Source organism: Lingula anatina, chromosome 3, assembly GCF_051362555.1.
Source record: "Lingula anatina isolate TDL-2025a chromosome 3, LinAna3.0, whole genome shotgun sequence".
NCBI lineage: Eukaryota > Metazoa > Brachiopoda > Lingulata > Lingulida > Lingulidae > Lingula > Lingula anatina.
In genome coordinates, this window is record NC_141769.1 from 15,511,335 (window position 1) to 15,538,020 (window position 26,686).

Here is a 26,686-nt window from a genome sequence, read left to right on the forward strand (position 1 = left end):
TGACAAGTTATTCATCCCCCCCCCCCCCCCCCCCATTTAATGAGTTATTACTGTGCATATCCAATGTCATCAGCATTGTGGATCCGATATACCTCGTTTTATCAGTTTTCTCAAGTGCAACACTAATTAATCCACTAGAAATGATTTATATTGCATTTTTCAACCATTCTTTTTCCTTTCAAATGATTCATAGGCTTTGTAAGTGCATGTGATATCTTGATATCTATATTCTTTTTCTATAAAGAAAATTAAAACAGAGTCAGCAACATACAAAGACAGGAGGAGTACTTTATTTTCATATTATCAATTGGACAGTAAAAGAACAAAGCAGTTACTTTTGACAGGAGTGAAATCAAGTTATGAATCTCCAAGGTTCCAATATCACGGTCATCTTTTCCATATACTGAACACAACAGTGATGGTTAGTGTTCCACAGATTTTAATCTTATAACTGATTGATCCCCAAGTTCCTTCTTCTGGTTGAGAGATCCAGGGTCTTCTAAGACAGTAATGATAATTCAGCAATCTTAGAATAAGTGTGGTAACTTGAAGCAACATGCCACTATAGTTAAGTGTGACTAAACTGTCAATTGTCAATATTTGTCAATTCAATGGCGCCAATCCTCCTTTCCTACAAAACTGAAAGAGATTGCCAAGCCTAAGATGCACATTTGTTATGGGGGATTGTCCCAAAGTGGCTCTAAGTCCAATAAAGGTTTGCCAGGATATCTACTACCTGAAGATGGCAGGACAGGCTGTCAAAAGAAAATGTATTAAACATATTTTATTCTTATGTTAATTGCTGTATAAAAACAATGACTAAATAATATACTGATCAAACATATTGCACAAGTAAAAACAATGATTGAAAATGAAATCAAATATGCATGATGTAGCTACCAGAATTTCATGATAGAAAGACAGAGTTGGTGCTCACATCTGCATCTGATGAATTTGCCTGTGCAATTTCAGGTGACTCTTCTGTTATTGTCTGTAAGATTGTCCAGGCCAAGGTTCACATCCAGGCCTAGGATGTAAAATCTGAAAAATAAACATAACATCAATAAATGTTTTACAACAACTAAGGCTTACTGTGTTCAGAATAGAAACTGACGTAGCAGTATCAATCCATCTCAGTGGAGTATCACACTCAGGCTCAGTTGTTGTAATCAGCTTAATTGTCTGGCACACCCCCTTGCAAAGCAACATGAACAACATAATGGGCTGCAAAGTTTTCCAGATTTTACTAAAGTACTTTTAGTTATACAAGTGTTCTGTGTTATTTGTAAGTCTTGAAAATTGAAGCACAGTGTGTTACAAAGTAACATAAAGCTAGTTGGTTAACTTCAACTTCATTGCAAACACAAATAAATCTGAAACTAAAACATAAAAAACTGGCACAAGTAACATCCCCTAAAATGCCAAAACTTGAAACTGAATGTGTGTTACATACCTTTGATTCTGGGTAAGAAATTTCTAATGAAGCTATCTACAAGCTCAGTTGTCCTTAACTGTTTGTGTTATGATAACACATGTAACAAAGCCCTAGAATTTAATGCACAAATATACTACATAAGTTAGACACACAGTTGATTCTTTTCAGCAGACATATTTACCATGAAATAGAAATCAAGTAAAATTCTATGAATTGAAATATACCAGTACATCTTTTAATATTTATATTACTTTAAAATATTCAAACTTATTATTCAAACTGGTATGAGTTTTTAGTGTATCTGATTCTAGTATATGTATGCCACCACTGGCCAACAACAGGGACCAGGGTAGGTTAGTACTACATATAAAAGACAGTACCTGAAATAGTGACAGAACCGACTTTGTCTGTTTATATATATATATATAACATAGCAAGTACATACCAAAATTATATGGATACAACCTGCAAAAAAAAAAAAGTTGTGTGCCTTTTCGAAAAATCTGTACTGGGTATTAAAGATCTTTCCTTAACCTATCATGCGGCCTACCTAAATAATTCCTTATGATGTACATGATTTTTTAAAAGAATATTCTCATGGACGCGCTCTTTTAAAATATGCGTTTTAACATTGTTATAAGTCTCAGTGCTCACTGGCATCCTTTCTCATCTCTCTGGAGAGCATACAACCAAAGTTGCCGAAAACTAGAGTTTACATGCTAATAGGCCAATTGCTCATTATCAGTGCTTCATGGTCGGGCACACAACAGTTCCATTTGTGTGTTTTCTCAGTGAGGTGCTCTCTGACTCGACTCTACCTGTATATACGTTTACTTTATCCATTTATATATATCCAAAAGTATATCCATATATATCCATATATATATATATATATATATATATATATATCCAAAAGTCCTAGAACATTTTTTACTGAGTCTCACATGAATATTTTCAGCTCTGCTCATTTTGATTTTTTAACATGGATGAGATACATAATCAATCCTAATAGCGACTGGATGGCAATTTTGACTCTTTAAAGAGATATGATAAATAATGCTCTTTAATCCAGAAAAGAAATACATATAAATATATTATTGTTATTATAACTTTATAACTCTTAAGGAGTGTATTTCACTTTCTTTTAGTGAACTAATACCATTACAAAAACCAATAACTGATTCTCTGATCAGTTTGAACATGCAAAGAACTTAAACTAGCAGAACTTGAGATATAAAGCTGATGAACAGGGAGATTGACATTTTCTTATGCAAATTATTTGAATGTTCCGCCTTTTTAAACATTTATTAGAAACGAGAAAGAATGTCACAATTCTGGATCTTTGTGTTATACAAGCCAGGTACATTTTTTATGTGGAGCTTATCAAATATCGTTTTGTCATACCACGACAGTCTTATTGTATTTCCATGTTACTCTCTCCGTGTGTTGCTTTTGCCTTGTATCCTACCATACATTACAAATGAGGCAGTGACAGATAAAAAGTAATCCCAAATTACTATTCAACTGTTTCAAATCATCCACACATCTCAAAGCTACACCAAATCCCGAAATTTTGACAACTCCCTCAAATATTCATGTGAGACTCAGTAAAAAATGTTCTAGGACTTTTGGATATATGGATATATATATGTATGGATACATATGGATATACTTTTGGATATATATAAATGGATAAAGTAAACATATATATATATATATATATATATATATATATATATATATATATATATATATTAAAAGGATCAGATATCATCGCCCAAGTATGTACTACTTACTGGGTTAAGCTAACCAGGATTTCCAGGGGTCCTGGATTTCCTAGAGGGGTGTTCGGCTTTTTAAATCCTCCCCCCCCCCCCCCACCCGAATTTTTTTTAAAATTTTAATACGTGGACAGAACGGTTTAAATTTAAAATTGAGTAATAATTTAATATATCAGTTTTAGAAAGTCATCAAGTAACATCGCAAGACTAATGTAAGCCATATGACGGTCATGTTCGGTTTCAGAGATTTTGTATCTCGTGTATCTAGGCATAGGACGGGCTGAGATTTGACATTGACAGAATACTTTAACATAGTTTTGTCTGTTACTAAATAACTATCTGGAATCAAAATCGGGAAGGGATTTTAGGGAATGGTGTAAGGCACGTGAGTAAATTGTGTGGTGCAGAACTACATAAACAGTGACAAAGACGTTTTATTGTGAAACGTGCCTATTCTACCGGGAGCGTCGAGTAGCGTGAAGGTGTGTGTGTGTGTGTGTGTGTGTGTGGAGGAGGGGGGGGGGGGGGGGCGAAATCTCCTTTATTAAAATACCTTTTGTAACAGAAATTGATAAATCAAGCTTTTGTGTAAACAATGAAAACATCTTACGATTCATGCCTTGCTAGTATAAAGTAATCGTATTCAGGGAAAGAGGTTTTTAAAATAACAACCCTTTTGGGTAATATTCGCACGTTATTAATACTAACAAAAATAAAAAAATCCGTATAAAAAAGAGGTATTACGAGAAGCACAATTATTTTACTGACAAATATTGTTCTCAACCTCAAGTATATATATTTTTTAAAATGCCTGGTAACTAAGGTTTTGCAAATTACTTTCCATGAGAATGCGTTTTTGTCGTGTTTTGTATAAAACAATTGAGTGTGTCCTGCCTATCGTCTAGCTAATCAAAGATGTTATTGAAGATTCTTTGTATGGCTAAAATATTACAAAAACATCAAACAACAAAAAATAATGACCCGCAGCAAAAGGCGTCACAATTTCTTTTTCAGTTTTTAAAAGCCAGGTGACACCGCGGACGTAGCCGCAATCTATATTGTGCCATTTAAAATGAACATAAACACAGACATTTTCTGAGACGTTAGACATCATACTCACTTCTTGCATTTGTGCTTTAGTAGAAATAACCTAGATCGATTGGAGAATGCTAGATGGAGCTGCGAACTACAATAACGATGGTTTACATTTTGTTTTTTTATGTCAGAACAGATAAATCTAGTAATTATTTTTTGCGGCGATTTAAGTGGCTAGACTGATTTAAGTAAATTCCACTTGGATAAACAATTCTTTCTCCTGTTTTAAATTCTTAAATGGACCTACACATTGAGAATCAGCGAGTGTTCTCGTGGAAGGCGAGGCAAGTCCCGAGTTCGATTTTTAGGTAGAGTCGAGTCAGAGACCACCTCACTGAGAAAACACACAAATGGAACTGTTGTGTGCCCGACCATGAAGCACTGATAATGAGCAATTGGCCTATAAGCATGTACAATGTTAAACAATGTTAAAACGCATATTTTAATAAAAGTGTAAAATCCTATATGGTTTAAAATGGATAAAGTAAGCGTACAAATGAGAAAAAATTCATTTTTAAATTTTTTTATCTTATTATTCGTATTTATTATCTTTTTTCTGTTTTTTCTCTACTCAAGCCAGTGACATAAGAGTACTGGTCACCTGAAGCCAAAAAGGATGGCACCTGTTCTTAATTATTGCCTAAATCAATAGATGTTTTATATACAAAAATAAAATCATTCGTTTCTTCTGCCTTGTAGAAGTTAATCAATATTTTTCATATGACCCACTGCTGCTATTCTTTCTATTCGTGAAATCATAATAACTTATTTTCATTCCATTTCTTGATTACAAAATGTGTTTAAGAGAACTGAGGTGGATGTACATGTCCAGTCCAGCGTGCTTTCAAATGACTCACTACAATTCGCTACAATCAGAACAACCATACTCCCTCAGGGTGCCTCGAAAATGCAGTCATTCTACGCCCTATTACGTCATCCACATTTTGGATCAGTGCTGGAATACACGCGCACAATATAGTGGCCTGCGAGAAGTTCACAGCTTCCAGTATAACCGACATCGTGCCTATCATAATTTTGGGGAGAGGATTTGTTGCTCAGAAATTGTCATCTACTTTGTCTGTTACATTTCGAGGTCACTGCTTAGTACTTAATACTTTTACCATAAAATGAAATGATAAACAAAAAATCAAAATAGAAAATATAAAATTAAATTTATATGTCTTTAAGATATTATAATCAAATTGGCGTATCACTATCAAAGACCATCCCCTATGAACAAGTTGACTAGTGGTGACAACAGGAACGCCACCACGTGACTAAAGGTATAAAAGCGCGGAATTTTGAAAGTGCGTTCACTCAACTGCGGACAGATCTAGAGCAACAGCAAGGACGTCGTGTGCTGCGCCCTGTATCAAGCACAAAGGACACGCGAGTCGACTCGCATTTCTCCGAATCTTTCCTCATCCTACGTCAACGCATCGCTCTTCGACATATTGTTCCTTGCACACGCAGACGTCTAGACGTTGGATTCGGCGTTTCTCTAAGCTGGCCAGCTACAACCTTCGCTTCTCCCCACGAGGAATCGTCGCTCAGGGATCTTCGGAGGATACTTCACCTTTTTGCTGTCGTGGACTAGTCGTAGTGTCATTGCATTATTGCATGCGTTCCAGGTTTATTTTTTTTATTACAGTTCGTTCTTATTTCTGTTTACAGTACAAAGAAGATGATGAGCGCTACCTGTGGGACTTCGACTGCACTCCTTAAGGTATGTAATCTTTTTCTTTTTGGAAGTGGAGTTTAAGAAATGAAAGAAATCTAATCTCGTTCTTATTTCTGTTTACAGGACATAGAAGATGATGAGCAGCACCGGTGGGACTTCGACTGCACTCCTTAAGGTATGTAATCTTTTTCTTTTTGGAAGTAGAGTTTAAGAAATGAAAGAACTCTAATCTCGTTCTTATTTCTGTTTACAGGACAAAGAAGATGATGAGCGCCACCGGTGGGACTTCGACTGCACTCCATAAGGTATGTAATCTTTTTCTTTTTGGAAGTGGAGTTTAAGAAATGAAAGAAATCTAATCTCGTTTTTTATTTCTGTTTACAGGACAAAGAAGATGAGCGCCACCGGTGGGACTTCGACTGCACTCCATAAGGTATGTAATCTTTTTCTTTTTGGAAGTGGAGTTTAAGAAATGAAAGAAATCTAATCTCGTTTTTTATTTCTGTTTACAGGACAAAGAAGATGATGAGCGCCAACGGTGGGACTTCGACTGCACTCCATAAGGTATGTAATCTTTTTCTTTTTGGAAGTAGAGTTTAAGAAATGAAAGAACTCTAATCTCGTTCTTATTTCTGTTTACAGGACATAGAAGATGATGAGCACCACCGGTGGGACTTCGACTGCACTCCATAAGGTATGTAATCTTTTTCTTTTTGGAAGTAGAGTTTAAGAAATGAGAGAAATCTAATCTTGTTTTTATTTCTGTTTACAGAACACAACTGCAAGAAGAGGACCCACATCTACACTTCAGCTACTTCGACCAATCTTTGTTGCCAGCGAGTCCTGCCATGGTCCGTCTACGAGGTGGCTGCACTGGGGGAAGCGTCCAGCGAGTCCTGCCATGGTCCGTCTACGAGGTGGCTGCCCTGGGGAAGCGTCCAGCGAGTTCTGCCATGGTCCGTCTACGAGGTTGCTGCAATGTGGAAGCGTCCAGCGAGTCTTATCATGTGGTGTTTCAGTGAGATGGAAAATCCTGAAAGGTAACCCGTGTTATTGGGGAGAGCAATATACTAAAATGATTTACTTTTAGTTGTAGTCCGTGCCATAAACTTTTCACCTTACTGGCCGTTTTGACCGCCTTACTTTCCTAACTCTTCGTTTTGGCCAAAAAATGAATTTTCCTGGAGTAAACAACAATGTCCCCATACTTACCAAGGGTTAATGAATCAATTTTTTATTCAAAGTTAGTCCATTTTGTTTTAAAGTTTGGTTTTTTGTTAAAATCTCTTAAGAGATTATAACAGAGTACAGTCATCAATGGAAGTCACGTGATCTAAAGACAAGCTTAGATATCAGAATAATAGCTATAATTGCTGTGTTTGTGGTAAAACAATATATTATATTTCTATGAGCTGTTCACAATGCTTTTATTGTGAAATAAAGATATCATACGAAGAGTTATTATTCCTTTAAATCTAGAAGTCTGAATCTGTATTTACTGGTCCTAATACAAATTTGAATAGGAATGGACTGTATTGCATTAATATTTGTATTAACAAGACCTTGTCATTTAAAATTGTGATTTAACAGTTAATTAAATAAATTAATTCAAATCTAAAGCTCTTATGAAAACTTGTAGAAAAATCTATCAACCACGTTACTAAATTAACACATTCTAGAAATGCACTGGTTCAAACAATTTTAATGGACGCCGACTGCTTTGATTTTTAAAACTTATTCCATTTTCGTTTCTGTTTACAGAACTCAGTGATGGCAACTCCTGTTAGTTCCCAGTTTTCAAAAGAAGTGCAAGAAGAGCGGCACATTTGTTTATTTCTATCAGTCCTTGGTGCCTGATTTAGTCCTGCCATGGTCTGTTTATAAGGTGGCTGTATGGGAGAACAGCAGAAGCATGTGACGTTTCACTGAGATGGAAAGCCTTAAAAGGTACATGTAACTCATGTTATTTGGGAAAGCAAAACACGTTCCTTCCTTTATGCCTCTTGTTCTCCAGTCACTTCCTTTTTGTAGAATCTAAGCACTCTCCCAATCGATGTTTTTCCTGGTCTGTTACAGCAAATACAATGTTCCTTTTCCGTCGTTAACTCTAAATTTTGCCGTACTCCATTGTGTCACAGAAGTGTGAAGGTCGCCCGTGGCATGTGATAAAAATATATGATAAGTTTTATCAGAGTTTGTGACAAAATTACTCTTGATATCTATTTTTTATCAAACCCGTGAAACTTTTTAAACACATTTCGTATTGCAATTGTTGGCTTTTATTACATTTTAAAATTATTAATCAAATTTGCAGGCTACCAAAAGTGGAGGTGTCCAAAAATGTCGATTGCAACATCCAAACCACCAGATGAAACACTTCTTCTTCAGGAGCGAGGGATCTTCTTGCTAGATAAGTTTGTAAGTTCTTGGGGATCGTATATACAGAATTGGCAAAAGCGCCCAGCACATTCCTAAACATTGCATCCTTTAACTAATAGCCAAGTGTCTAAATTAGTTATTAAATAATTCAATCATATATTATTTTTCTTTCCTTAAGAAAAGTAGCATGGACAGCCAACAATTTTAACATGTAACATTTCAAGGTGAAATAACTTTTAAGTGAACACATTACATTTCATTTGTAGGCTACGAAAAGGGATTTCCAGAAATGATGCCCGAAGGCAAACAGCTTCAACCGTAGACCAAATATCCAAGATGTGAAACGCTTCATAGCGCTAGCAAGGAACCCCCTGAAGCCACTTTTCATTGACGATTGGACGTCCTAGCAGTCTTTGTTTTGAAGGATACAACTTGTTCTGCAAACAAATATAGAGAATGTGCAATGGAAATGGAAAGCAATATGCTGAGTATAATAGGAATACAAACAAGTAATGGACTTGGGGCTTTTGGATAATAAGAATATTTGGGTTTCATTGGTCACAAACTTTTGTCGAGTGTAATTGCACTAAGTTTTGTTTTTCACTAGTGTAAGTGATGTTTTATTACAATGGCTGAAGGTCTGAATGATGATTCTTAATTCCATGCATTCCAATTGAATACGATGAGGCGTGGTTATGTATAAAAATGTGTTAAGTCTACCTCTTCAGATATAATAATAATCATCATGTTAATGATTTTAATTGAATATCCAGTTGCTGTATACATTCTAAATACAGATAGTTTTATGCTCACAAAAACATGCGCATTTCCACCACTTATGGTCGTCTGTGTTTTGTTTCAATCTTAGTGCAGTAGTCTTTTATGAAATTTGTGCTTTTGATGATGTGGAGTTGTTTGTCAGTAAGGCATTTGAGAAGGTCTTAACCTGCACACTAACCTTACTAATAAACCCTCACATCTTTGTAAAATCTGACTTCATGTAAACGCTTTTACATGAAGAGATTTTACATTGATAGCCTGTGCAAAATCTGCAATGAAATATTTTACATGTGAAAATATTTCATTATTTTTTGCACAGTCTGCTCTACTTGAGAGATGCCATCATCTCTCAAGATAGAGATCACATTACTAACATTCAGATTTTCTCAAGTGTTACTTGACAAATAAATCCACTTCATCATATATGCACCTTTTCTCCGGATCAACCAAATTCAAATTGAAATTTACATGGACGGTCAAACAGTGATGTGAGATGCGAAATAAATCGAAGCAAGCTTGCTTTATTCTCAACTTGTATCATATAGGTAGTGGCGATTTCAGGGCAAAATGAAAATTTAGAAATTTTATAGTTTTAGGTATTTTATCCAGAGTTATGTCTTAGTTTAGTTTAAATCATTGAGATACCCGAGTTATGGTCATATTACATGAATCTGTTTATGGTCTGTTTATGTTATCGTTAGAAATTTCAGGACTGAGCGACTTAATTTATGGCTTTGCCCCCCTGGATAAAGTTTTAACTAGTTTCGTGTTAAGTCTCTAGTAAATGTCTCGGGTTGGCTTCAGTGCCTCTTTCTGTATGAATTACTTTGGTCAATATGTTTATCTTGTATAGTATACCGGTATAAAGAGAATAGTTTGTAGTCTCGAAAGTTTATTCAGTCGTGCCATGCTGTCTAAAACGGGACGATATTCTTGAGCTTGTAAGGCGCTGTAAAAACTGTTATCCGGGCCTGGGCACTTTCCCGGCATTCCCCAAGAAGGGTTTAGACGGGGTTTTCCCCACGGCCCGAGAGCATCTGGTACCAACCTCTGACCATCAAAATTTGGCTTCAGTGCCTCTTTCTGAATGAATTACTTTGGTAAATTTGTTTATCTGGTACATTTCTGGGCTATTTGCGTTTCGTTGTGAGATGATAAAGACAGGAATGGAAGATATAAACTTTCAGTATAACTACCGTTTTTTAATCCATTGCATTTACGTATAGTAATTCATTAATGATTACTTGCAAATCCTATTGGAATTGTATGTAACTGTTCATCATTGAACTTGTTAGTTGAATAAAAATTATATTCTAAACTTGATTTACTCTTTTGTAGTTACTTTCACACCGATTTCTTCCATAAAACCAGACGATGTTAAGTAAATAAATAAATTTTTTGATTTTAGAAACGATTTTGCAGTGTTGCGCAACGTTTCAATTTTGGGAATAACTCTTGCCACAATACCAAGACTTTAATGAGTTGGAATAGAGCACCTAGAATTAACAGTTCCGTGCCGTCATTTTGGTCTAAATATTTTTTGTTATGTTTGAGATGCTTGTTAAAAATTGTCCATTCTGAAACAAAGTACCTTTACATTGCCAATGTTATAAATAGAGAGAATTCTGTCTTTAATGCTGTATGTTTCACTTGACATGAGCAAATTACTGTTAGAGCATCATGCATATGACATAAAAATAATAGAAAAACATTTCTTCAATGGCATCTTTTTAAATTTCTATATATATCCTCAACAAAAAAATTCATTTTTGCAAGTCAGCATCTTTTCTTTGGATCTACTAGAACTTCCATTGCATATTTTCCCAAAGTTCATGTATTTCAAAGTTAAATTAACAATCAATTGAAGAGATTATATCAGTTTAAATAAAAATAAAGGCAATTTGGATGCTTTGTATCGGAAAGGACATTTTTAACAGATTGTCTAAAACACTTGTTTACTCTTTGGTCTGCTCATCTATTTATTATTCATGAGGAAAAGGAAGATGGAAAGCACATGAAATTTATGTAGAATATAATTTTGAATAATATAACTTACCTTACTTTAATATTGCTTACTTATGATGTACATTTTTAGGGAAGTTATGCTGTTTTTTAAAAACTTTTTTCAGCATATATGCAGCGCCGATAACACGATAAGTGGAAAACCATTTTACCTTTTGGCTTGAAACTTACAAAACTGATGAATATTCATAATACGCAGGTCAAAGTTGAAAATCAGCATGATTGGGCAATTTTTATGGAAATTATTCTTTTTTTTTCAAATTTTTCAGCATTTTTATAACATGGATAATAAGATAAGTGTTAATTTTTTTCCTTTTGGATTGAAACTTACAGAACTGATGAATATTCATAATACGAAGGTCAAGTTGGAAATTTGGCTTGATTGGACTATTTTTACAAATGTTATCCTGTTTTTTTTCCTTATTCAGCATATGTGCAACACTGATAACACATTTTAAGGAAAACCAAGCAGCCATTTGTCTTGCAGCTCACAGGAGTGATTAGTCTAACTAGTATACAGATCAAGTTTGAAAATAAGCTTGATCAGTTAATTTTTGATGAAGTTATTAGCCTTTTTGTATATAAGTGTTTTTTCTTCAGATTTAATTCTTAGGCATGTTGACAGTCTCATAATGGAACTAATTAGATATGTAAAAGTGTTGTTTTGTCATTTTCTGCTTCTTAACAATATTGTTAGTTGATTGTATAAAAATGACGGTAAACCTGTTATCGTGCATTGTGTAATAAAGTATCAAAATGGAAAGGAACTCATCATTGCAGTTTGTCAGATTCAATCATTCACTATGTTCAGAATCTGTGAATGGAGCAAATTGGACATTTAAAATTGTTCTATTGATATTTTTCCTATGTCAACAATTTTCCTAGTTGATCATTTAAAAATGACAGAAAATTGATTATTTTGTTTTATGTAAAAAAAAGGTGTTGAAAATGGAAAGAAAACCATTTCAGTACAGTTATCTCTTGTTTACATTTTGGTATTTTGAAAGTGTGACTCTGAACTTCCATGGCCTTGAAGACCTTCCCATATCACATTTTCTGAATATCCATGATACTTTTATTTTTTTTATAAAAAATTGATGGCCATTATGCTGTTAAGTATTATGTTATATTGCATGAAAGTTGAAGGAAACCCTATTTTGGAAACTGCTGCCAGGATAGCGATTGAGGGAAAACCATGTTACTTATGATGCTCAAACTTACTGAAAAGTTTCATAAGGCTGAAGTGCAGCTTGTGTTGAAAAATCAGTGTGATTGTTTTCTGTTTTGGAAGAAATGCAGTTCTTTTGAGTGCTATATGGTGCAATAAATGTATATGGATAGCGGGCAGTGTATTAATTCGGGACCATAAAGTAATTTGCTTAATTAATTTTCAAGTTATTTTAGGGTTATAAAGTAATTTTCAAGTGGCCATTAAATGAGATTACATAAAACACACGTTGAGATTTCATTGTAAAGTCCCCTGGGTTTATCTCTTTTAACTGTGTCACCTAATTAGGAATCGATGATTATTATGCAGGTAAATGTTAGTCATGTTACTAATTACACAGCTAGATTAAAAGTTTGAATAGCAGCTTTATGTTTTATTTTACATTTTCTTTTAATTATTTTTCAAACACTAGCATCTTCAAGATATCACTTTCAACTCCCATGCACCAGAATCACTGTGCATTTTCTGTTTTTCCACATTAGGAGTTGTGTTGGTTTTTATGTCTTTAAGCATTGTGTTATTATATTATTTTATTCACTCTCATCTTTTTTCACATATTGGGATTTTCATTGTGTGAATTTGAACTCTCACATACGGTCTTGAAACTGTAATCTTATAGACCATGTTATTCTGTTGTACATTTTGTGAAATTTTTATCTTTCACATACTGGCAATATCGGTGTGGGACTTATAACACCCAAGGGCATGTAACAGTTCACTTTTATTGATGCTACCTATTGTGCAATATTTGCAACTTGACTTTGCAGTTAAAGGGATAATAACTGTTCTTTTTGGCAAATAATTAATTTTTTTTTCGAAAAAGTGTTTTTTTTTTTTTTTGTTATAATCTCTTAAGAAATTATTACAAAGTATAGCATCTATGGAGGTCACATGGTCTGATGACAAGTTCAGATATCCGAATAATAGCTATGGCTGCCCTTTTTGTGATAAAACATACTTCAGAATCTGTGAGTTGTTAACACTGTTTAAACTCAAGTTGGGCGATTCATATCATAGTTATACAGCTAGACTGAATGGCAGCTTTAGTGGAATATTTTTGAAATATTTTCTTTAATTTTTGATTTTTCAAACTGGCATTTTCAAGATGTGACTTATCACTCCCATCCACCAGGTGCCCTGTACTGTTACTTTGTAACATTTTCTGTATTTTTTTAACTTACAAGAATGATTCTTAGGATTGACTTACAGCCCAAATAATAAAAACAGCTCTATTAAATTATATATATATATATATATATATATATATATATATATATATATATATATATATAGTTGAAGCATTTTTTTGTGAATTTTTTAAAACTTTATCTCATTCTGGCATTTCCAAAATATGAACAAAATATGAACTTCCAAAATATAACTTATCAGCCTGAAGCCTTAGGGATCATTTCAAGGGAATTCTCGCTAAATGCAATCAATGTAAGAGGCTTAGCTGTCTGTCATGCCTACTGAAACTGGCATGCCAGAATCCTAAGCTGCTTAAGCTGAAAGCAATTTAGTGAGAAACCCCTTGGAGTTGGATTGATCCTGTTAGATTGATATAGTCTAATGCTTGTTACACATTTTACTTTGATCCTAATCCACTGTAATGCAGAATTATAATTTGATGTTGGTGATGTAGTAACAGTGAGCATAATACATCAGTACATCAGAACTGACAGTGTCCTATTTTCTGCATTTTTATTTTCTGTTTTTTGTCTGTACATTTGACAGCTTTGCTGCCTTGTTTATGTACAGACACAGATGTGTCTGTACATATAGCCATCACCTGCGCCTGTTGTCGTCGCTGTTGCTGTCGTCGCCGTGCACTTTTACCGATAACACGATAAGTGGAGTACCATTTTACATTTTGTATTCAAATTTACAGAACTGCATGATGAATATTCAGAATACGCAGGTCAAGTTCGAAAATCAGCATGATCGGGCCATTTTTAGGGAAGTTATGCTGTTTTTTCACTTTTTTTTAGCATTATTATAACACCGATAACACGATAAGTAAGAAACCTTTTTACTTTTTGGCTTGAAACTTATAAAAACGATGAATATTCATAATATGCAGGTCAAGTTTGAAAATCAGAACTATCAGGTCAAATTTATGGAAGTTATGCTGTTTTTTCACTTTTTTCAGCATATATGCAACACCTATAACACAATAAGTGAAAAACCATTTTACCTTTTGGCTTGAAACTTACAGAATTGATGAATATACATAATACGCAGGTCAAGTTTGAAAATCAGAACTATCAGGTCAAATTTATGGAAGTTATGCTGTTTTTTCACTTTTTTCAGCATATATGCAACACCTATAACACAATAAGTGAAAAACCATTTTACCTTTTGGCTTGAAACTTACAGAATTGATGAATATACATAATACGCAGGTCAAGTTCGAAAATCAGCATGATCGGGCCATTTTTAGGGAAGTTATGCTGATTTTTCACTTTTTTCAGCATATATGCAGCACTGATAACACAATATAAGAAAAAACAGATGGGCAAATTGTCATTTTACTCACAGGACTGGTCAATCTTACTAAAACGCAGGTTGAGTTCAAAAATCAGCATAATCTGGCCATTGTTTTAGAAGTTATGCTGTTTTTCACATTTCCTCAGATTCAATTCTTAGGCATGTTAACAGTCTCATTATTGAACTAATAAGATAAGTAAAAGTGTTTGTTTGATATTTCCTGCATCTTTACAACATTGTTAGTTGATTATGTAAAAATGATGGTAAACTTGTTATCGTGTATCGTGTAATAAAGTGTCAAAAATGGAAATAAACTCATCATTGCAGTTTGTTAGATTCAATCATCCACTATGTTCAGAATTTCAGAATGGAGGGAATTGGACATTTAACACTGTTCTATTGATATTTTTCCCATGTCATCAATTTTCTTAGTTGGTCATATAAAAATGGAAGTAAACTATTTATTTTGTTTTATGTTAAAAAAGTGTAAAAATGGAAATAAACCCTTTTCAGAACAGTGCTGTCTTATTTACATTTTGACATTTTCAAGATGTGACTTTGAAGTTCCATGGGCCTGAAGACCTTTGCTAGTCACATTTTCTGAATATCCATGATACTATAATTTTATAATTAAAAATTGATGGTCATTATGCTGTTAAACATTATGTAATATTGCATCAAAATTTGAAGAAACCCCTATTTTGGGCACTGCTCTCATGATGACCATTTAAGGAAAATCATGTCACTTACTGTTCTCAAACTTACAGGAAAGAATTATGGGACTAACATACAGCTTCAGTAGGAAATGCAGTCTGTTTGGTAATTTTTTCTGGCAGTTAAACAGTTTTTTTGTGATATTTTAATTTTTCACATGTTGGCATTTTCAAGGTGTGACTTTGAAGTTCCAGGATCCTGAAGGCCTAATTTGCTTGTCACTTTTTCTAAAAATCCATGACACATACATTTTATTGTTAAAATTTGATGGTCATTATGCTGTTCAGCATTATGAAATGTTGCATCAAAATAGAAGAAAACACAATTTTTGGTGCTGCTGCCATGATGCATGACCATTATGGGAAAAACCGTGTTACTTATGATTGTCAAACTTCCAAAAAAGAAACACAGGACTAAAATGCAACCTGAGTTGGAAAAGCAGTCTAATTGGCTTCTTTTTCTGGAAGTTATACCTTTTAATGAAATATTCATTTTTTTTTTTTGGCATATTCATTGTGGGACTCGGAGCTCCCATGGACATGAAGCCGAATGGTTATCAAATTTTCTACATGTCCGTGCTGTATATAGTCAATAATCAAAAATTGGTGAAAATTATTCTATAATTTATTATGTAATGTTACATCAAAATTGACAATAATCTTTTTTTGCACTGCTACTACAAACATTATGAAAAGAAAACTGTTACTTATTATTATATTTAACTTATAAGTATGATTTTTAGGATTGGCATGCAGTTCAAATTAGAAAGCCAGCTCAATTGGGTTATCATTTATTATTGAATTTTATGCAACTTTGTGTGAAATTTTCATTTTTCTCATTCTGGCACTTTCTAAGTATAAACTTGAACTCTGATGGGCCTGAAGCCTTATGCTTTTACTTTCATCAGTGTTACCTGTTGTGCAAAATTAAAATTTGATGTTGACTGTGCAGTTAAACATAATGTATTATTGCATCAGAATTGGTAGTCTCCTATTTTGCGCATTATTGTTTTGTGCTTTTCTTAAGTTGTGACTTAATTATGGGCCTGAAAGACCTTTGAGAGGGTCAGTCTAAATTTCCCTTGGGTATCACCTAGCTAATTTCAGTGCTATAAACTCATTTGCCTAATTAATTGACCATTAAATGAGATTTGATAAAGCACACTTGTTGATATTTCCCTGTAAACTGCCAAAGGTTAAGCTTTCTGCTAGATATATAATAAGGAAGCAGTGATAATTATGCAGGTAATTATATATATATATATATATATATATATATATATATATATATCAAACTCGAAGATTAAAAGTTTGAATAGCAGCTTCATTGGAATTATTTTTACCTCAGGCTCTGCCAAGGAGGTTATATTTTCACCCCTGTTTGTCTGTCATCAACATAACTCAAAAGTTATGGAACGATTTTGTTGAAATTTTCAGGAACTGTCAGAGAAGTGGTCCAAAGAGGACAATGATTAGTTTTTAGTGGTGGTCTGGCTCAATAATCAATAATAATCAACAATTGTTGCCTTGGCAGCTAGAGGTCTGCACTCTCGGAGTGCTTTTCTAGTTTTGTCATTTTTTCCTTAATAATTTTTTTTCAAACACTTGCATTTGTGACTTTAGCTCTCATCTGCCTGAGGCTCTGCACATTTTCTGTATTTCCACATATGCAGTTGTATTGTTTTTTATGTCTTTAAATATTATGTAATATTATTTTATGCACTGTCATCATTTTTCAAATATTGAGACTTTCCTCATGTGTCTTTGGTCTCTCATGGTCCTGAAACTGTAATCTTATTGAAGGGGTGGATTGAGACCATCTTCTGGGTCTTCCGGAAGACAGTCAGGTTATTAAGTTAATATTGACTGCTTTTTTTTCTGTTGGAAGACCATCAAAATGGAGGATGGATCAACATAGATATTTGGAATACGGTCAGAAAATATCTCAGGGTCCGCTCCTGTTATTGACCATGTTATCTGTTGTGCATGATTAAAATTCAGTGTTGACTGACACTCATCTGTGCTATTATAAGCATTATTTATTATTGCATCAGAATTGACAAAATGACCTTTTTTGCATCTTTATTTTCTGTTTTTTGTCTGTACATTTGACAGCTTTGCTGCCTTGTTCAGACTTTCCCATTACATCATGTTATTAATTTATTAAGAGAAAAAAATTCCTGATAAAGATAGCAACTTTTGGTTGAAGTGAAGGTATTGAAAATACTCAGGCACTGCGTAGCACATTGTCTTTTCCTGCCCTCAAGAGATACTATGCAGATGTTTCACATTCAGGAAGTAACGTCTCCGTCTCTCTCTCTCTCTCTCTGTGCGTGTGTGTGTGTGCGTGTGTGTGTGTGTGTGTGTGTAAAACCGTGTGGCCTGAGATGACATATCACTCTTGGCTTTAGACAGCATATGGCAGCCACCTTGTGACCTAAGATGGCACGTCTGCATGCTTGAGACTGTTGCTTCTCCCGATAACATGTGGATCACAACGTCGTCGGTGCGTTCAAATTAACTAGAAATTAACTGGTAATCGCTAAATAAATTGGGTACTGGGACATCACACAGGAGGTCAGTAAACTACAGTGTCGTAATCGTAGTGTATCTGTTTGTCATCCTTGCTTGTAAATCACTAAATGGCAATGACATCAACTTGTGCCACACGTGTGCCACACAACTTGTACTAGCAAGATATGCAAGGAGTTACCAGTGTGTAATTGATGTAATATTGATGCAACAAATTAAGTGCATGAAAATATTTGCATAGAAGGCTTGATAACTATATCATATTCTTTATTGTCAGAATGACCAGTAATATAGAATCAGAACTCCTCCAGGAGCAGCTTTTGCAGAGACTGGGCAACTATGGTAAGCACAGGACATGGTATTCTAGGTTGTCATGATCTATTGTAAAGTGTTTCAGACACTATCTAAAATACATGTATGTACTGTATTTACTTGTTCTTTTTTCTACCCATTCAACTAGATGGTATTTTGGTATTTTGAGAAGTCTCAATAACATCAGTGCTTTGAAGCTGATGATGTATTGTGAAGACATAGATCACTTTCCCAGTGAACCTTTCTATGTACATTGATTCAATTCCTACTGAATGCAGTCAGATTAACTTAATAAAATGCCTCTTCGAGCAGCTAGGGGTAGATAACTGCTTGGGGAGGCATTTGTCATTCATTTCATCTGTTTGCATGATTTGAGGTTCCCTGGGGAATTGGATTGATCTACCTAGAACTATAGTTCATTGGGAACACACCCATAGGTTCTAAACAAAAATCACAATGGAAACAGTTATATTTACTTTAGTTTTTTTTTTTGTAGGTAAATCATATGCTTTGGATCTTAAGTTCTGTGTACATTATAACTTTATTTTACAATAGTTTATAGATGATGCATTAATTACTGAGTAACTTGATAAAATACCTTGTTTTTAACCATCTGACCTGATTTCATTTCTCAAAACTTTGTCCTCTGATAAGGATTATTCAAATTATAAAATTAATGCTCTATAAATATTTCAGCTGACAGTCTGTTAGATGAAGAGGACTATCAGAAGAGGTTAAAGAAAGCAAAGAGAAAGGGAAAATCAGCTGTAACTTCATGCAAAAAAATATCCTCAGATCTTGAAAACTCTGAAAAATCAAATGGCAGAGATAGCAGTTTGAGACAGTTAAAAAACAAAAAGAAAAAAGAAAAAAACAAGGACATGGGAAATAAATCAGAGGGTATAACAAACAGGACAGAAAATGATATTTCAGAAAAGAGAAAAATTAAAAGGAAACTGATAGGCCAAAAGAGACACCTCTCAGACCTGAAAGAAGAACTTGGCTTAGATGGTTCCAGTTTTAGAACGAACAATAATGAACAGGAAAGTAAGCTGAATGTGTCTACCAACAGTGTAGAAAAGAACCATAGATCTCCTGAAGTCATTGTATTTGAAGATCCTGCAAAGAGAAAGGATAATATGAAGGTGAGGACATTGGTGTTGTGGTTTTTGAGGAGATGCTTTAAAATTGTTTTTTTTTCATGATATTATCATTTACCTGTGTACATTCATGAAGTTGGCAAGATATTTAGACGGGGTTGTCTTCTTTATGTTTTATAATTTATCCTTTTTTTTAAATTAATGTTTTTTTTTCTTTTTTTACGGCTTTTGGTTGAAAAAAATTCAATATCTCTAATTTGGTTACTTACAGTAAGTTTGTATGATGGAGATCTTTGAAAAAGCCTTTTCATGTTTAGTAGATCTTAGATGCCTGCAGGTATTTTAAACAATTAAGTGAAGTTCAATACTTCAGACAACATCAAAACAGAATTTCAAAAATGTATTGTTGAGTTCCTTGTCAAAATAAACATCCACCTTATGAATATAAAACTGTCCATTTCACCTTTCAGGTCAAGTCATTAATATCTGGGCCTGGGCCCTCACTGTCCAGTGTGCCACAGTCAGCTGTAGGGTCCAGTGGGCTGGAGTTTAGTCTGAGGAAAGCAAGATGGGATGTGCTCAAATTTGGGATCACAGGTTTTGACAAGTCTAAGAAAGAGGAGGCCCAAGTTGCACTTGCCATTAAACTTGGGGCTAAAGTGAGTGTTTTATTAGAGGTATATAGTATATGGATCTTTTATATGTTTTTAGTTGATGGGATTTTTTTGTACATCTTTGAATTGAGAAGTGCACTTATTCATACTGTCAGTTGTGCAATTATTAGTTCTGAAGCAACTTTCTTTACAGCCTAAGAAAAACAAGTGTGTGAATTACAAGAGCCTTCAAGAGACAAAGAAGACAGAAAGAGATGCCGAAGAGAAGAAGAGGGAACAGGTAATACTATAATAAATAATATGATTTAGCAAATACTTACTAGTTGTTACCCTCAATAAAATATGTTTATAGTAACTGCTGTTAGTGATTGGTCAAGAAAAATCTCCAGAAATCTTTAGTACGGCATGATAAGGTTCTAAATATTCCAAACAAATTTAAAGTAACTTTTACTTGTTTCTAGGAGCAGCAGCTTGGAGTTGCAAAGAAGCAGAAAAGAGATGCAAAGAAAAGGTAAATATGTCATGATTTTTTTATGATGACAATTCGAAGGCAGAAAAAAATGCTTGAACCCACTTAAAAATGTGGTAATGTTTCTTCTTGCATCTCTATTTTAGGCATCAGTCGACTTAACTAGTACAGTCACTGCATCTTAAGCCATGCACTGTGTCCACTATTTCCATGTCCTTTTCTTTATAGGTGCAAGAGTTGACATTATTTCAAAATCATAAAATAAATGTGAAAATTATCATTTTTGTAGAATTTATTTTCCCTCAATTTTAGGAAACGTGACAGAGATGACATAGGTTTTGTTGATGGTCAACTGGGAAGATTCAAGGGTGGAGTACAGGTTCTCAAGAAAACGGACATTGACAGGATCAAAGCAACAAAGGTCGCCAAAAAAAGGAAGTGATAAATGGGACTCTAGTCATTTGATTTGTTGATCTGCTAATGGCAATGTAATACACCCCAAGGTCTTTGTTACAATCAGATTTATATGACAGTGCAGGAGTGTTGAACTTCATAATATTTTTCAGCAAAACTAAGCAACATTTTGTGAGAGACTGATCAGCAGTAATTTTCTGTCCATCTTTATGATGGGAGAACACAGCATGATTTTAAATCATAAGAGGGATTTTTTTTTTGTAAATATTGTAAATAAAGAAATTCAAAATGCAATTCTTCGTGTTTTTATGCATTTAAAATTTCCATGCCCAGTTATATGTCATTATATGAAATTTTTGCTTAAATGGCTTCACAGGTAGAATGCAGTACATCTACAGTAGGTTATTTGGTTTGACATTGAATGTTTAGTTACAATTCGATGTTTTACAGTGAAGAAAATTACAGTTAGTATGGTGTCACAGTCAGTTTGTGGGATTTTAGACTAATTGTTGCTTTTGAGCTTTCTGGGGTCTTTAGCAAGTCTTATTTAAGCACAATTTTCCTTTAATCAACTTCCAAAATACTGTTTTTGGATGTTTTAAGGATTTTTTATTCACTTTATAATTTATTTTCTGAAGAGGGTTATTGAGGGATGACGAAGATTTCTAATTTTCTAAAAATGAAAACATGGCACAATTATGGTTCAGATCTTTATTTCTTAAAGCTTATCAATTTATATACATCACTTACACTATTTACAGATTTTTGAACATTATAATGAAGGAGTTATTGCAATAATGATATGATAGATGATCAATCATATATTTGACATAATCTTAATGTTGTGGATGCTAAATTATCACTCTGGTATAATAATAGGAATGCCCATGCACCTCTGTCTTGTTTATGAAACATACTTGAGGCATTGGTTTATCTTACTATAAAAATATAAACTGAATAAAGTGTGTGAAGAAAAGTCAATCAACAAATACTGCTTCTATTAGCACCTCAATTAATGGAATTTCATGATTTCTACTTCCCAACATGCAGATTTATTGCTCACATGATGTTTGTTAAGGTTTGATATTTTACCCATTGCCTCTAATTTCTTAAATATGTTTGTCTTTAAGTTGTGAATAAAAGCCTCACTTTGCTACAGGACATATACAATTTTGATGAACAGAGCATGGCACTTTAACAAGAACTTCACATATAAAAAGTAACACCAAGGTGTAATGTGGACAAGTGCCCTCCAACTATCACCATTTAAATGCAATAGCTCTGTCCCCTATTCATATCTCCCATGGCTGCCAATTTTTACAAATTTTAATTGGATCAACAGTGTCCCACTAACTAGACAACATAGTGGGGTGTTTACCCACTCTCCCTTTGTGCATAAGGATGGAGGTTTCCCATCTGCTAATTCCAGGCATGGCTGGCAAAGGAGACTCTCCCTCTGGGACTGTGCTAACACTGGGGAGAGGATAGAAATCCTGGACCTGCTTTTTACGCGTCTTCAGTTTTGCCACTCTAGCTCTTGCTTCCATTATACGCTCATTTGTCTCCTGGAGTATCTTTGTGTCAAGAGTTGTGCGAGCCATGGTCGATTCAGTTTGACGCATCAACTTTCTGTGTTCAAGGTATTTATCAACCAATTCTTGTTTGTTTCTCTCTTGTTCATTTGTAGTGTGAACGGCTTCTGCATTCTCGGTTAGCGTGTCTTCTTTCTTGGCTTGTCTGTCATGCCTCATCAGAGCATTGGAAACAGAGGTGTGTTGTGTGTTAAAATCTGAGACAAAAGTAAGCTCAGCATTTCTTCCTTTTGAAAACGTGGTCGTCTTATTCCGCCTTTCATGTGTTTTGTCAATATAATTGAGATATTGCAGCTCCCTCCTTTCCATCAACTCAATCATTTTCATGTGGTCTTTTTCTCTCTGTTTTAAAGCATTAGCTCTTTTTTCCTCGTGATACATGCGCACGCGCTCCTTGGCATGTTCTTTAGTCTCCCGCATGCTCAAGATGTTTTCCATTTTAAGTGCCATTTTTTCTGCACGCTCCCGATCTTTGTATGCCTGCTGTACCGCATGTAAACAAGACAAACCCATAGTGCCTTGCATTCTCATGAAGCCATGCCTGTCTTTATTTAGGGTCTGTCTGGGCGTAACCTTGGGTCTGGGCATATTTTCTAGCTGCTTGTGAATATCTGCTTCTCCTACTCGTACATCTCTTCCTGCTTCCTTACGAGATAAGATGACCTCGGCCAGTGGATCTACTTCATGGATTTTCTGAGGCAGGCCTCTCAAACGGAAAGCTGTCACTGGTATTTCTTCCTCCTCCTCCTCTTCCTTCACCGGAGGTTCTGGTGTGACTGTCGACTGAACAACTGGTCCAAAGAACTGTTTAACAGACTTCACCACTTTCTTTGGTTTTTCGTCTTCTTCTTTCTTTTTACGTTTCTTCTTCTTTAAATCGGTCTCTGATCTGACCATCCCCAGCTGTGTGCCATCTCTTGCTGATAAAATGACCTCAACAGCAGTGGTTTCATCTTGGAGGTTCTGAAGAGTTCCTGTCTGCAGTTTTGATAGGTTGATGTGGAGGCTTCTTTTCTTTTTACTTGCACTGGATGAGCCTTCTGATCTTTTCTCAACAATGGCTGGCTCAGGTGATGTGGGTTTCTGTAGAATACAATGGGAAACAGGTTGATTAACTTGGTTTCAACTGATGTTTTAATCTTATAAGATTGTATATAAAAAACTTGAAAATGAAAAAGCCCTCTTAGTCACCTTTACCCAATCGAAACAGAAATTACACATCAGAGTATAAAGCTTACTTTAACTCCATGAAACTGATAAATCAATATCCATATAAAAGACAGTAACCCACTGAATTCACAACCAGACTTAACATAATTAGACACGCTCTACCACAATAGTTCTGCAGCGTTGAAGAAATTTGGCATTTAACTTCTGATCATTCAGCTTATGAAAATGAGAAATAAATATTTGATTATCAACATTACCTGTGCTGCTGCCACAGCTGTGATTTCACTGAGAGCTGTGGTGGAGCCAGGTCTCCTGTTCTTCATGTACTCATCATACTCCACCCTTATCTCCACAGACTGCGGCCTGCTGGGAGGTATGGAAGCACTTGGAGGTTTATCAAAGATGGGGGAAGGAGAAGGTGGAGGGGGAAGGCGATAGTTCTCTTTAGAGTATTGTGGAAGTCCCTTGTAGTTCCTGTAGAAACGTTGGATTGAGACTGCTCCCCTAAAATGACATGACCAGCATAAGTTTTCATCCAGTCTGTTATATAACTTGACCTGGTTAAGAATTACGTTTTTTTAGATTTTATAGCAAAATTATTGACATTCAACTGGAGCTCAAACTTTGACACGCACATGCTCGATTTGTACAGTAACTGTGACAACTGAGTTGTGTGCCTTGTTTAAATCAAAAGATAATCTTAACATCAAAAATGCACCAGTCCTTACCATACTCTCGTGTCTTGTATCAGCCTATATCTCTTTCTAGTGAGATATCCCCTGATCATCTTCTGTGCAATCAACACTGGGGAGTAATGGGCAAGAACCCTGTTCAGATCTGACAGGAGGCTTTTTATTGATGCCACCTCATCTCTATATGAGCTATCCTATTACAAAAAAAAAAAAAAATAATAATAATAATAAAAAAACTTAGTTCCTCATAAAATAATAATTGGATTAGATTTAATAAATTTCATCAAAGTAATAATATTCAAATACTAAAAAGTATCAATTTCAAACATTAAATTTATAAAATATGAAAAATTAATGTAATGTTGGCAATCTACATGAAATAAAGCATTTAGTTTCAACGTAATTAAGAGTTAATTTAGCATGCCTTAACATGTGAGTTAAACTCTACAATTACCTTTGCCAGTGGCCTCCACAGGTCAATCCTGAATGCAGGAGACATGCTTGCAAACCGTCCACCAAACACTGCATCTTCAATAATCTCTTCATCAGAAATCACATAATAATCCAATGCCTTCAGGTTCCACAGGCTGTTGACTACGTGATGTCGGTAGTTCTTCTTCAGGCTAAGAGGGGTGTCATACAGTGTCAGGGCCTGAAGGTTTGGACAGCCTGCTAGGTGCTGCAGGTTGTCTATCCTGCCAATAGGGTTATCGTGAAGATACAGCAGCTTCAGTTTGCGGAGACAGGACCAGAATGCACTACCAGGCAGTGTGCTAAGCTTTATATATATAAAAAACAACTTGTTAAACATAGAAGTGGGATATGGAAGTTTTATGATTAAAATAATTTTGAGCTATTTATTAATAAAAATATTCATGTGTATTCTTGATCACTTGAATATTATTTTATAATGAAATTTATCACAAATTAGTGTTACTCTCACTGTAAATTAACTCAAGTCTGAGAAATTCATTCAAGATGATACTTGCCAGCCTGTAGTATAATATAATATAGACATATCACTGCCTTTGATAAGAGAACTTCTCAAGAAATAATCCAGGTATTGAACTAATGAGCCTCTTCTGTTTAGTAAACAAGGGAAATAAGGATATTGATATAAATTCAAATATTCTACTTTACCTGATTATTGTGCAAGTCCAGCTTAATGAGTTCCTTACATGCTGCTAAATCTTCAAGTTTATGAATGAAATTTGAGTTCAAAACCAGAACTCTAAGTCTTGTGCATTGTCCAATATCTCCTAAACTTCTTAAATGCAGGCCTGGTAGTTTGATATATTTGATTCTGACTAGTTTTTTATTCTCCTCTTTATCCTGTTTATCACAAAATGTTTGCAGTAGAAATGTTTTGTTGGGAACAAAAAAATATCCATGTTCCTCTGCTTCTCTTATTGCCTCTCTCTCTCGCTGAAGCTGATATTTTGATGTTTGAACTACTTTAGGGGTCACTTCCCCCATCCGAGAGAAGCGAGACCAGTCCGGGATGCTAACCATGATGAGTTCTGTTTTTTAAAGTGATTTCAGCTACAAATAGAATAAATACTTGTTAATAAAGAAATCAAACAAGATGTAACAGTTTTTGCCTCGGGTTTCGGCCATACAGGCCATACAGGCCATACATACAGCTCTAAGCATGCCTAGCATGTGAGTCCAAAAACTGAGGCAACAATTGTATAGGCATTTTCTTACGATAGTTAGCTGCTGTTCGGACCCTTTAGTGTGATACTAATAAACTGATTCAATCATACAAGTTATTGCAATGATCTGCGTTATCATCTAAAAATCCATAGACCCTTCAGTAACTCCTTTACAAAACGCACAAAATGCTGAAACAAACCATTGCCCATGTCATCGGCCTTACAGGGATTATTATACATACAGTATCGAAAAAAAAAACCTGAGGCAAAAGCAGCTCCAGTTAGCAAAAAGACTAGTTATACCATTTACGAAACCAGTTGAAAGTGAACATAAATTCAACATTTAGCCACTTAAATCATGTCGTTGTTGTAGTTGTCTGAATGGTTGATTACATCTAAAATCAAGTCTTCTGCATTATGAAACTTACTTTTTCTTCACATATCCTTTTTCACTGACCCTTTTTGGAAAGGCTTCTGTCCGCCATATTGTAAACCATGTATGTTGTCATTGGTAACACAAGATGGACTATTGTTT

At 34.7% G+C, this 26,686-nt stretch overlaps 3 protein-coding genes across 3 annotated transcripts; 2 read left to right on the plus strand and 1 right to left on the minus strand.

The window, feature by feature from the left end:
* The first annotated feature begins 4,946 nt into the window (after window positions 1–4,946).
* LOC147762960 (uncharacterized) lies at window positions 4,947–10,474 on the plus strand. Its single transcript, XM_087009781.1, has 5 exons — window positions 4,947–6,686; window positions 6,765–7,032; window positions 7,754–7,939; window positions 8,307–8,410; window positions 8,638–10,474. The coding sequence occupies exons 1-3, from the start codon at window positions 6,645–6,647 to the stop codon at window positions 7,777–7,779; spliced, it is 336 nt and encodes a 111-aa protein (XP_086865907.1). The 5' UTR covers window positions 4,947–6,644; the 3' UTR covers window positions 7,780–7,939; window positions 8,307–8,410; window positions 8,638–10,474.
* A 7,571-nt stretch (window positions 10,475–18,045) lies between these two features.
* LOC112041236 (uncharacterized) lies at window positions 18,046–21,338 on the plus strand. Its single transcript, XM_087008991.1, has 7 exons — window positions 18,046–18,107; window positions 18,411–18,475; window positions 19,142–19,590; window positions 20,016–20,204; window positions 20,353–20,439; window positions 20,621–20,670; window positions 20,941–21,338. Exons 2-7 carry the CDS (start codon window positions 18,412–18,414, stop codon window positions 21,068–21,070), a joined length of 969 nt encoding a protein of 322 aa, XP_086865117.1. The 5' UTR covers window positions 18,046–18,107; window position 18,411; the 3' UTR covers window positions 21,071–21,338.
* A 400-nt stretch (window positions 21,339–21,738) lies between these two features.
* LOC112041805 (uncharacterized) lies at window positions 21,739–26,621 on the minus strand. Its single transcript, XM_024075458.2, has 6 exons — window positions 26,580–26,621; window positions 25,637–26,038; window positions 24,951–25,274; window positions 24,533–24,690; window positions 24,062–24,308; window positions 21,739–23,717 (listed from the first exon to the last, which is right to left on the minus strand). Exons 2-6 carry the CDS (start codon window positions 26,006–26,008, stop codon window positions 22,392–22,394), a joined length of 2,427 nt encoding a protein of 808 aa, XP_023931226.2. The 5' UTR covers window positions 26,009–26,038; window positions 26,580–26,621; the 3' UTR covers window positions 21,739–22,391.
* Window positions 26,622–26,686: the final 65 nt, after the last annotated feature.